Genomic DNA, 12,541 nt, shown 5'->3' on the forward strand with positions numbered 1-12,541 from the left:
TGTTTAAAGGACTCCCTTGGCGGGAGGGCAGCCTGCAGAGAGAACACTCAGAGGGGCCAGAATCTGTTCTCCTGCTCTGTCAGAGCAGGTGAACAGCCAGGTGCTGAGCTGTAAGTACAGCAGTGATGGCCACCGTCGGCATGTTGGGTTCAGTTTTGTCTGGAACACGACGGCTGTTTGCACAGCCACGCTCCCTGGAGGGTGCTGTTCTTCACTCCCTGGGACTGGGGATGAGGAGGAGACATTTCTGCACGGGACCGTCACTGGATGCAGACTGAGAGCGGGTCAGTGAAGGGAGCAAAAAGAATGGAAACTGTGGCCAGGGAGGAATGATTCAGAGAACTGAGGTTGTTGAGAGAAGAGAAGACAGCTGGGAGATAATTTTCTTCAAATATGTAAAAGACTCATTAAAGAGGAATGTTCTTAGTATCAACGATAGGGCGAACAGGGAGGGATGAGCACAACATGAAGCTGGAAAGATTCAGGCTGGAGATGAGGAAAAACTGCTCATGGGAGGGCAGGTGAGCTCTGGAATGGATCACACACCTCCCCGGGCATCCTTCCTCTCTGGGGACTCCTAAGAGTAAGTTCACCGGGTCTTTCAGAAATGTGTCAGGTTAGTCCTGTCTTGAAGCAAGAGGATGCGTTGGCTGTGTGGTTTTGGAAGGTCCCTCTGGGCCTCCCTTCTGCTTTTAGGGTTTTGCTGTAGCCTCAGGATAGCTATTGAAAATAGTCAAACTGGCACAAACCTGTTCCAGAGGAAGTGTGCTCTCTGCCCTGGATTTCTCTTTTCTGCGAGTAAAAATGGTTCCTCACTAAGTTAGTAAGAGAGTTGATAAAGATGGCCCAGAAGCTGGAATTGCTTGGAAAATAGAGGGAAAAAGCTAATTTGTCATGGATTAAACACATGTTTGAACTTAAAAACAGCTTTTTTGTAGCATCTACTGTTGACCACTTTCCAGGGTGGGACTCTGGATTTATGGGACCAAAATCTGACATGGCAGCAGGGTGCTGGAGCAGAGGAGGGATTGCTGTACCAGGTCACGGCGAGTGTGATCAGAAATAACCAATGAAGGGAAACTTCCATTCCCAGATTATTTATCCCCTCGTTATTCCCATGGATGTAGCGTGGGGCAGCCTGGAAACCCTTTACAAATAACAAAAGAAATCTGGAGGGGCAACGCACCATTTCTTCCGAGGGGGGCTCTGTGAGCAGGCTGACAGCCAGCGTGGTGAGCGTGGAGACGGCAGCCAGGATCATGGAGAAGTAGAGGTAGTGCACGTACTTCACCACGCCGGGCCGGGGGTCGGTCTCCCCACACTGGGGCTCTGGGTAGATGAAGTCCAGCACCAGCCGCACGACGCCCAGCAGCAGCCCCGTCACCAGCCCCCAGAACGCTCCCTAGAAGGGAAGGAGCAAGAAGTTTTACTGGAGCAAGGAGCTTCACTGGAGCAAGGAGCATGTGTCTGCCCAGGATGCAGGGCGTAGCCCTCACCAACAGGCTCCAGGCTGCCCCAGGCTGCCCAGGCTCTGTCCCTGCTGCTTGGTTTGGGGTTTTTTTTTTCGTGGACTCCTTTTCCACCTTTTTCTGCTCATGCTGTCCAGGTCTGCCAGTGCTGTTAGAGTAGACTGGGACCTCTGTGGGGTCAAGTAAGCCCTTAGTTTTGGTATGGAGGGGAAGGATAATATCTCATGCCAGAATAGAATCATAGGATCATTTTGGCTGGCAGAGACCTTTAAGATCCTGGAGTCCAACCATCCCCCAGCCCTGCCAGTTACACACTGCCCCGTGTCCCTCACACCACATCTCCACAGCTTGGAAACCCCTCCAGGGGTGGGGACTCCACCACTGCCCTGGGCAGCCTGGCACAGCCCTGGGCAACCCTCCAGGGCAAGAAATTGTTCCTCAGATCCAACCTAAACCTCCCCTGGGGCAACTTGAGGCTGTTCCCTCTTGTCCTGTCTCTTGTTCCTTGGGAGCAGAGCCCGATCCCCACCTGGCTCCAATCTCCTGTCAGGGAGTTGTAGGAGTGGGAAGGGCTTCACTCCACTAATGCTTTGAAGAGTGATATTTGTGTCCTAATGGCTGCATTAACAACTGCTCTCCACCTAACTGAAGCCTGGTTTGGGAAAACTTTATCCAGCACCAGTCTTTGTGGAGAAACAGGAGGTTTAGGACTCCTGATGCCATTTGGTCTGGCTCCTTCATGCTCGGGGTTCCCTGTGCCTTCTGTAGCCCCCCGATGCAGATAATACAAGCCCATGTGTTAAATAAGCTCATGGCTAGTAAGTCCCTAGCAGGCTTCAAGATTTGTGAAGGACACTCTGCAATGGGGTGATGCTGTTGTCTCACTGCTCCTGAACCTGCTTTAGTTGCAGTTGTCCCTGCTTACTGCAGGGGGGTTGGACCAGATGCCCTTTTAAAGTCCCTTCCAACCCAAACCAGTCTGTGATTCTATGAAGTGTCAGTGGAATCTCTGAATATCAGCAGGAGTTGCTGCCTCCTGTATTTGTGATGGTCACTTTGTGCAGAGGTCTGGGGTGCATTTATTCTCCCAAACACTACCAGAGGTGGTGGGACTGCAGCCTGGGGTGGAGCTTTGAACTGCAGGACTCTTGTGAGGACAGAGAGGCCACAGAGGTGGGCGTGCAGAGCACAGCAGAGCTGCTACCTTTTCATTTGCTCTTTTCCAGAAGCAACCCAGTATAAACACCATTGCCACGGGGGGCTGCAGGTAGGAGCTGATCGACTGGATGTAAATGAAGAGCTGGCCTCCCTGGCCAGCCTGTACCAGTGGGATCCACAGGATGGAGACCACGGTGAGCAGCAGCACAAAGACCCTGTGCAAGAAAGAGATGTTGTTATTGTCTGCTCAGGCCACTCTTTTCCAATTGCTTGGCTTGCAAGACTCCAACTGAGATGTCCCATAACCACAAGGCCTCCATTCTGGTCCTCCACCAAAGCTGTGCAGCGTGAGGACACTACCTCTGTACAGGGTGGCAGGGTGCAGGGTGCTGAGATGTGTCTCCAGCACTCAGGCTCTGACACAATATCCACGTCCCTGTTCTCCATACCTGCCAACGATCATGAGTTCCCACTCAGAGCAACGAGGGCGGAAGTGTTTCCAGAGGTCCATGGTGAAAATGGTGCTGGCACTATTAAAGATGGAAGTCAGGGAGGACATGAGAGCTGCTATCATCACTGACATCATCAGGCCCCTGAGTCCTGGAAACAGAAGGAGAAGTACAGCCCCCCTGAGGAACCCCAATAACCCCACTGCAGAATGTCCTTGAATTCTTCTTTGAACCACGACAGACTTTTTAAACTGTTTTTAGCCCCAATTCTAAGATGGCAGCAGCAGGGAGGTGTTAACTGTTGGTTCTCATTGTTAGATGTCTGCACTTGAGCTCTTATTCAAATCTGACTGAATTAGACCTCTGGATACTGGATCATCACCCGTCTCTCCTGTTACATGCTCTGCCTTGCCACTGCCTCTCCGGGCCCAACATAAACCTCACTGAAATTATAGCTGCAGGGTGGTTCCTCTCTGAACTTCCCCCCTGGGCACCTTCTGGCTGGTGCTTACCATACCCACCAGTGCCAGCACCATCGCCAAGCTCCTTACCTACAGGCAGAAGTTCTAGGACCAGCTTAGGATAAGCAATATCAGAACAGCCAGATGGGTTGCCACAGATTTTTTGGCAAATTTTCGCATCTGCACAAGCCACCAGATCTGAGGTAAGAAAGGGAGGAGTGAGAGGCAGTTTCTGTAGCCGTGATAAACCAACATGTCTAACCAAGTTAGTCTGCTGAATGTTGTGAACTGCTTTCTAAGTGAAGTACTGGAGAGCCTGGAAAGCTCTCAGAAATGACAGAGGGCTGTCTCAAGGTGTTGAGAAAGGCAGCACTGGGCTTCCCTGTTTTCACTTTTTTTTCCTTCCATGCAAAAGATTCAATCTGGGCAGCTGACCTGCCTGGAATGTCTGATTCTTCTCCAGGAACATTGCTTACTTGAGGACTAGAGCTCTGCCCTCCTCTGGCACAGCTCCTCACGGACCCACATCCACACCTTCCCACCCCACGAGCAGTTTGTGACATTCAGGGTGGTCTGTGGGGCTTCCTACGAGCGCCTCGAACTTGAGTGGCAGGAGGAACAGCACAGTGGGTGCTGGAGGAGCCCACACGTGTGGCTGAGGGGCAGAGCAGCCCCAGGGACCCAGCTCAGAGCAGCCCCAGGCACCCAGCTCAGAGCAGCCCCAGGCACCCAGCTCAGAGCAGCCCAGCACAAGGGCTCTCCTCAGGACACACCCGACTGCTCTAGCACACGGAGCAGCCCCCTGTGCAGCCTGAGCCTGGGCTCTGCTGTCCCACAGCCTTCTCCTGCTTGGAACTGGGAGGGAAATTCTTCATGCTTTGGGCATCTTATGCATTGTAATCTCTTAACTTGTTTGGTGAAGGCTGTTCTGGCTCAGAAGAGGCACAACCAGTAGTAATAGGGGGAACAGATCTCTCCTTCAGCACTTACCTGGGAAGAGGACCCTGCTGATCATGCCTGGCATCACCATCATAAAGAGGGGCAAAATTTTCAAGTAGGATGTCATCAAAGAACCTCCTTTGGCATGAGAGAGGTTTTTAGCAGCAAGAGACCTCTGAACAATGACCTAGAAATTAAAAAATGCATTTGGCCTGCTGTCAGCAGAGACAAGGTAGCTGTGGGTGGTGTGAGACTGATTGCTTTATCCTCCTCAAAACTACTGAAACCTTAGAAGAGTGGACAGAGAGCTTGGTTGTAGCTTTATAATTCTCCCTTCAGATCCTGAATACCTTCCAGAAACACAGATCTGGATGTCACCAAACCTGAGCCCTGCTTCTGCAGGACAGCAAAAATCTGCTCCTTAACTACTCAGGCTTAGAACTTTCTGCTCTTCTTTTGCTGGGGACTGCCCTGAGCTGATGGCTGAGCCTGGCCAGGTCAGCAGCCCTCCAGTCAGAGCAGGACAGAGTCCAGAACGAGCAAAGTGAGTTAAACAAAGGAGCACTGCAGGAACATCAGAAGACTGCTTAGGGCTGCAGTCCTGCTGTCTCTGATGCTGTGCTGGGAGGGATGGTCATCAGACCCCTGGGAGGTTAAAGGAGTGGTTCACAAAAAAGGAAAGGCTTAAGTTAAAAAACAACAACAAACAAAACCCACCTTTATAGTCTTGGATTAACTCACAAACACTTTCTTACCCCTTTTTATGTTGAAACGATTCCCAAAATTTAGTTGTCCATATCAAGTTTTGCAGCTTTAGGATTGAAACCATCAGATTTGACTGGTTTCCACCAGCAGTAATAAACCAGTAGTCCAGGCTATGTTGCAAACCCTAGGTTTGAAATCAGATTCAAACCACCAATAACCTGTTCCTCACACCAAAGACAGACAGAAGCAGCAACTCACCTGATCTGTGCACCAGTACCAGAGGGAGGGGATGGTCATTCCCACCAGCACCCCCGGCCAGGGCAGGTCGGAGTTAATGGGGTCTCGGAAAATGTGAAAGGCATCTTCCCTGGGCAAGCCACAGCTGCTGTTCTCCTTGTGGCTGCTGGGAATGGCACTGAAGTATTTTGTCTGCAGACCTTCAAGACCACCAACTTCAATGAAGCCTAAAAGAGGTGATGAGAAGCAGTTATCACATCTCCCCGGGTCAGCACTGTGGTTGTCAGTCTCTAGCTTGCTGTGGGTGATCCCTGTGAGGATTCTTTGACCATCAGAAGCTATGGACTGTAGCACTGGGCTGGGGGATAGTGTAACACTAAATCTGCTGGCTACAGAAGGGGCTTTGTCCCCACAAAACTGCTTCAGAGAGCTGTTTCTCGGGGAGTACCCACGGGTTCTCACCACGTAAGATGATTTGCCTGAGCATGTGTTGAGCAGGAGAACATAGAGGCAGTTCCCAGAGCATCAACAGAGTGATCGGCTGAGATGCTCCAGCTTGTCTGCAGTGCTTGGTGAAGCCTCTACCATAGTTTTAGCAACAAAACCCCAAGGAAACACTCACTGAAGACCATGAGAGTCACAGCCCCGATCAGCATGATGAGGGTCTGCAGGGCGTCCGTGTATATCACCGCTGCCAGGCCACCTAGGAGAGCAGAGAAGCAGCAGGCGGTGGGGAGTGGGCTTGGTTTGGTCAGAGCATCTCACCCCCTGCAGCAGCCTCTGCCCAGGGGTGTGCTGAGCCCCCTGCCCCAGGGGCTGGCACGTTCTGGCCCTGTCGGGGGCACTTTGGCCAGCTCCTGTGCGTGACACTTGGGCCGAAATTTCTCCTGTTTTGAATCCCAGTGAGTCATCATTTTGTCACTAAAAAGCCAAAGTCCAGTATAAGTACTTCTACGGGAAATCCATGGAAAAGCCCCAGAACAAAGCTCAGGCTGAATAAGGAGGAGGAAAAAAAAAAAAAAAAACAAACAAAGAGAGATCTTTATGAGCAAAATCATTAGGGGTGAGCACTGGGAAAGGAGCAACCTTTATGTCTTTGGGATTTGCTGCTTACCCCGTGCATGGCGTCTTTCCACTTGGCCGCTCACAAGCCCTGAAAGGGCATCCAAGATTGACAATGCTTTCCCCATTACACGGCTCATTGTTATGTAAATCCCTCATACCTCCAAAAAGCCCAGAGGAAAATCCTGTTGTGCAAATGCCTGGAGCATAGCTTCTCCTTAAAGCAGAACCCACTCACACCCCAATCGGGGATGGCTGTGTAAGAGGGGAGGGGTTCATTTACTCTTACCTGGTAACTTTTTCTTAACAGAGGAGTTATTAGTTGCTCCCCACCCCGTTAGCCATACTCATGGCCAACCCAGATTGTTTGGGAAATGCAGGGCTGCTGTCAGGAGCACGAGGGTGTGTGGGGCACTGCATGGCCACGCTGGGCTGGCTGAGCAGCACCTGTGGCACCAGCTGAAGCTGAGGCACGTACCTGCCACGGTGTAGACGGCGGTGATGGCCAGCAGACCGGCCACCGCGATGTAGAGGTCCCAGTGCAGGGCTTGCTGGATGAAGAGGGCCCCGGCGTACATATCGACCTAGAGGAAGGGACACTGGTGACATTCCCCAGCCCCTCAAAGCTGCCAGTGCCACAGAATGTCAACATCTGGCTGGCCAAGCTGGGTCCTTTAGTGGGATCAGCCTGGTTCGTAGCTGCTCGTGACTCCCCAGCTCCCCACAGTGTCTTCTCCACCTGGCACATCCCTCTGCAGCCCCAGCTCCTGTGCATTGGGACCAGCATTTAGATAGTTTGTTATTAGTGGTGACAGGAGGGGTGGTGATGGAGCTGTACCAAGACAGGGGAGCATGCACAGCTCTATGAAATAGGCATTTGGGTGGGGTGAGCTTATCTCCAGTGAGCTGGGTGGGGAGAGCTGTGCTGGCTGGGCACCCAAGCACCTGAGGTGCAGACCCCCCCGGGGGCCTCTGCTGGCCACCAGCCCCAGCACCACTTTGCCGTAGGGAGAATTCCTCCCTGCTGCCACCGTGACAGCGAGGGAATGAGGAAGAGTGTCCAGAGAATGAGGAGGAGTGTCCTCGGGGCTGGGACCCAACTGGCTCTGCAGCTACATGGAAACGCTGTGTTTTGGGAGTGCTTTGGGATAGGCAAACTGCAGATCACGGGACAACAGGCAGATCTAAACCCATCCTGCATGCAGGACTTGTATTATCTGAGAACTCCATCAAACAGTTCGTTTTTCCTACAGGACAACCAGAGCCCAGCTCTGGTGCCACCTGAACCCCACGACTAGCATCTCAGAGGGGACACACAGTCCTGCTTCAGACACCACATCCCACTTTGGCCCTGGACACAGAGGAAAAACACCAGCAGGGGCTTGTCTGCTCTCCCAGATTCACGGGCTGCTGCACGGTTAACAAACAGCCCGGCGGCGTTGCGCAAGGGCTGATTCAGTTATTTATTCAGGGCACCACACCACGCAGGCACAGGACCTCAGAGCCCCATCTCACCTAGACACACACCACCTCCTACGTTCTTACTCATCCTGCACACAGCAGCACGCAGTGTCTTTGCAGGCAGTAAATATGCAACGGGCAGAAACTGGGTGAGCTGCCAGGTGTACAAACCCCACAGCAAAGGCAGCCACGCTCACAACTCCACTTTTCAATGAACTGTGGCTCAGGGCAGTGACACCTCACTCTCCCTCCTACTGTAACGAACTTTCAGATGCTTAATAGGGAAAAAAAGAAGAATTTACTCTGTTTGTGTAGGTTCTCAAAACGACTATGGTCTATCTTCCTTGGGTATTTGATAAGACACCCTTTTCTGCTGGTACAGGGAAGGGCCAGCAGTGGCATCCTCAGCCTCGCTGATCAGCACACGTTTCCAAATTCACTCTGTTTCCTTTTTTATTTTACTTACTGATATTTTGGTGAAGATATAGATGAACAAGTAGAGAATCGCCAGGAACATCTGAATTCTTTTACCTCCAAAACGTCTCTGCAAGTACTCTGGCATGGTAGTAACCTAGGTGGAAGACGTACGGTCAGAGCAGGAGGTACACGGTCGCTCCCATGAGCTGCTGTGGGTGGTTTGCACTGGGAGGAGGCCAGAAGGGCTCTGCTGGGTGCACTGTGCTGGTATTTGGTTCTCAGCTGCCTCCTTAGGCCAGCACAGTGCCTAACGAGCACTGACTTGGCTGTAACTGGCACGAGGCTCACTATAAGCTGTGATACCCATCCATCCCCTCGGGAGGTGGAGCAGCTCTGCTCCATTGCAGGGGTGGGGGGCTTCTCTGACCCCCCAGCCCACCCCTCAGTGCTGTCCCCAGGCAGCAGCTCTCCTCCCCTTTCGCCCGGGCCACAGCAGCAACCCAGAGCACTGTGGCTCATGCTCTGCCTCCAGCAGCAGCTCAGAGCAGCAGGAGTTGTGGAGCCTGTGAGCCAACAGCTGGTGTGAACACCAGCAAACCTCTGATGGACACAACACCCCCTCTACTTACCCCTGCTGCAATGTAGATGGGCAGGAACAGCCAGGCCAGCACCAACACACAAAACATCCCCTGCAAAGCAAACGGGAAGGGAGGTCAGAGGTCCTGGCTGGGGCTGGCAGCGGGTGGATCAGTGGGGACACGGGGACTGGGCTGTCCCTCAGGGGCCTCAAACCCCCAGCAGCTGGGGGGCACTTCCAGCCCATGCAGCAGGAGTCAGAGCCTTTGGAGCTGCCAGCCCGTGCCCTCCTGTGTGCCACACTCACGTTCCACTCGTAGGCTGTTGCAGCGATTCCCGAGGCAGCTCCCGACCCAGCCAGCCCAATGAAGTGGCCACTTCCAACATTGCTGGCAAACAGGGATGCACCCACCTGGAGACAGAGAGGAGACTGGGTGTGGTCTGGCACCAGGCACTGGTCTCAGCCTGGTGAGAACACAGAGAGGCTCTTCCCCAACTCATGACTATGCAGGACATGAAATCCTTGTCACCCTCTGCCACCTTTTCCTTTTGCCTATGTGTTCTTTCATCATTTGCTGCCTATCTCTCATTTTTGGGCATGTTTGGGACCATCCTGCTTCCAAACCAGCATTTAGTCTCTTGTGGGGAGCAGAGCAGAAGGTGGGGGAGCAAACAGACATATCAAGTCATCAGGTTCTTGTATTAGTACCCACTGATTCACCAGCCCAGCCCAAATGAAACATCCCACCCAGCAGACTGGCTCGACATGAGGACCACCCAGTTAATTCTGGAAATCTCCACACCAAAACATGCAGAACCAGACAGGCTGTGCAAGCTAGTGAGCTGGCTCTCGTGGGGTGCAGGGCTGGGGCAGGTGTCCTGCAGCAGCTCCACTTCCCCAACCTCAAATGTGGGAGAAAAAGCCACTCTTATAACTAGGTCTTTGCAAAACATGGAAGGCTTTTGATTGTTTGTTTGGTTTTTTTTTTTTCTTTTTGGAGAAATAAGTTCCACCTGGACAGAAACACGTTTCAGTCTTGCTGTAGCCTGGGGCATCAGCAGTGTGACAGTAATGATACTTACAGGCCACCAAACCATCTGTCCTCCAGCTAGGAAGTAGCCTTTCACAGTGCTGCGCTGTGTCTTCCACATGGACTGGGGAAGCAGAAAAGCAGAACACAGGTTTCAGGGGTCACTTCAGTGGCTGCTCGGAGCATCACCAAGTGATTTCCCCAGTGGGAGACTCTCTGCTGTCATCAGATGAAAGCAAAGGGTTTCTGGAAGGACCCCTGGGAAATCCTGGGCGACCAGAGAGCAGCGGATGAGGGGAGGGACCAGCCAGTGCCGTGAGCCACATTCACAGTTTCCTATCATCTCAGCATCCTGATTAAATGCTTCCTGTCCTGAGCGAATGAAACCCCTCCAGATCCTCAAGGAAGGCAAGCAAATTTGGACAAGAACTGCAGACCTCCCTGGTTACTATGCAGAGCCAGGAGGAGGGCTGGGCATGGCACCGGTCACTCGCTGGCTCCTGCTCCTCAGAGGTTTCAGATGGTTTCGTGCGATACCGTGAGAGTTATGCAGCGCCTTTGAAGGGAGCAGCTATTCACCTCTGCCTTGCAACAGCCAGAGTGTGGGGTCTGTATGACAAAAGCCATGCCAAAAGGATGTCCTTCGGCCTTCATTGTGTATAAACAGTATTTTTAATCTACGGAATCTGCTCTTGAGACCACTGTGGACAAGCACAGGTGATTTATAGGACAACAATTCCTTCCTGGATTCACAAAACATTATTATTAGCAATGCTTTGGACTTAGATGACCTCTTCCATATAAGGGTTCTCCAAACTTTGGCAAACACTAGATCTGAACAGCTCTCCTCTGGAGAGCGAGGACACTTCCCCAGGCTGAAGTGAGGAAAAGGACCTGTAATCTCCAGCTTCCCACTTGTTCAGCTGAGTCCAGTGAAGTGCAGCCTGATTTGAGCCAAAATAAAATAATTTGAAGCCAAACCAGATGTATTTTTCAGTAAAACGGGGCACATACAAAAACTTTTAATGGCATTTGCTTACCCACAGCCCAACCACGAGGACAAACACGAAGTACAGCACCAGGACAGCGATGTCGACGGACTCCAGCGTCTGCTGGGGAAAGGCGTCCCACGGCGGGGTCACGGGGGAGGGAGTGCTGCTGCTGCTCTCCATCGTCGCTTCTGTAGGCTGACTGCTGCTTGGTCTTGCTGCATATATCTGCTAAAAAACGGGTTGCATGGTTAGGAGGGGATGTGGCAGCACCGTGAAGGCGTTGAGTGTTTCTTGACTAATTCTGGTGTTGTCGGCCCTGTGGCTCCGGCTGCGGAGCTGTGCAGAAGCCTCTTCTCTCTGGCGTGTGCCTTTGCCCACTGTACCCTTGCTGTGACGTGGAGATGCTGCCAGCAGACTGGCCAGCCATGGGTTGGGTGGATTCCCTGTGCAGTGGGTCATTTTCTAACTGGCAAAGAAATGGAAGCTGTAGAGAGGAGGTGTAAGTAGCTGAAATAGCCGGAGGAAGGGACCAGGACATGGCACAGCCAGTGATGACAGTGTTCAGGTCCCAGTGTGGGACTGGCCTGGATGAGAAGCTGCTGCCAGAACCGTGCCCGTGATGAGCCATCGGGATGTGAGGACATGTGAACTGCTCCAGCGACGGTGGGATTTTCCTCCTCCACCACAGCAAGAGCTCGAGCCCGGGTGCAGAGCGTGCTGGGTCTCTCCTGAGGAAGGCTGACTTCCCGGCACAGGCGCTGCCCTCCCCACGCCCTCACTGGGAATGGCGGCTGGCAGCATGTCGGGGATGCCCCGTGGTGCCAGGCTGCTGCCCTTTAGCAGAAGGGGCAGGATAAAGTCCATAGGAGGAGATTGGTCAGGTAGTTGAATTAATGCAGTTTCCTCCTCGTTTCCTCCTCCTCCCCTCACCCAGGCCCAGCCTGGCTTTGGGAGCAGGACAGGAGGCGAGTGGCAGCCCTGGTGTGGCCGGGGCAGGGCAGGGACCGCCCCAGGGTGTCCCTGGCGAGGTGCTGCCTGCTGTCGGTCACCAGGATCCCTGGGCTTGGCACATCACTGCCGCATTCCAGCCATGGAGCAGGCTCGGGGTTGTGTCTCTTACCCTGCTGAGCCGAGGCGATGGTTCCTCCAGGAGGGGCAGAGCTGGTGCTCCCCAGCCTTGGCACAGCCGGCCCAGCTCCGGGTCCAGCCCCGGCGTCGCCGGCTCGGCTGGGCTGGGTGTCTGCGGCTCCTCGTCCTCCTGCCTGCACAGCTGCCCAGGTCCTTTGCCTCTCTTGGACTTGTCAGGCGACACTTATAAGCTCCCCGCTGCCAAAAGGCTGAGGAAGGTGGGGCGGAGGGTGGCCTGCACCAGCCCGGGGCTCCGGCGTGGGCAACAAGCGGTCGAACAAGTTCTTCCTCTGAGCGCCCGGCGCGAAGCACAGACCGAAAGAGCCGCCCTGGCCTTGGCCCCTTTCACAACCTCCGCCGGCTTCACGGCTTTGTCGGTGTGCCAGCCTGGCAGGACCTGCCCTGAGCTCACCTGTGGCACGAAGACCTGCCTCTAGAGCAACCAGTGGCTCTCCG

General features: G+C 53.4%; 1 protein-coding gene across 1 annotated transcript in view; it reads right to left on the minus strand.

Annotated features, from left to right (window-relative positions):
* SLC5A11 (solute carrier family 5 (sodium/inositol cotransporter), member 11) overlaps window positions 1-11,137 on the minus strand; it is a 12,671-nt gene extending 1,534 nt beyond the window's left edge. Inside the window, exons 1-13 of the mRNA XM_008938991.1 lie at window positions 11,006-11,137; window positions 10,018-10,089; window positions 9,242-9,346; window positions 8,988-9,047; window positions 8,408-8,512; window positions 6,959-7,064; window positions 6,041-6,121; window positions 5,440-5,645; window positions 4,528-4,663; window positions 3,628-3,735; window positions 3,077-3,227; window positions 2,674-2,842; window positions 1,187-1,402 (exon numbers count right to left, since the gene is read on the minus strand). Coding sequence (XP_008937239.1) covers window positions 1,187-1,402; window positions 2,674-2,842; window positions 3,077-3,227; window positions 3,628-3,735; window positions 4,528-4,663; window positions 5,440-5,645; window positions 6,041-6,121; window positions 6,959-7,064; window positions 8,408-8,512; window positions 8,988-9,047; window positions 9,242-9,346; window positions 10,018-10,089; window positions 11,006-11,137 — 1,647 coding nt within the window. The remainder of the gene's footprint in view (window positions 1-1,186; window positions 1,403-2,673; window positions 2,843-3,076; window positions 3,228-3,627; window positions 3,736-4,527; window positions 4,664-5,439; window positions 5,646-6,040; window positions 6,122-6,958; window positions 7,065-8,407; window positions 8,513-8,987; window positions 9,048-9,241; window positions 9,347-10,017; window positions 10,090-11,005) is intronic.
* Window positions 11,138-12,541: the final 1,404 nt, after the last annotated feature.

This window comes from Merops nubicus, unplaced genomic scaffold (assembly GCF_000691845.1).
Source record: "Merops nubicus isolate BGI_N331 unplaced genomic scaffold, ASM69184v1 scaffold46514, whole genome shotgun sequence".
In the NCBI taxonomy this organism is placed as follows: domain Eukaryota; kingdom Metazoa; phylum Chordata; class Aves; order Coraciiformes; family Meropidae; genus Merops; species Merops nubicus.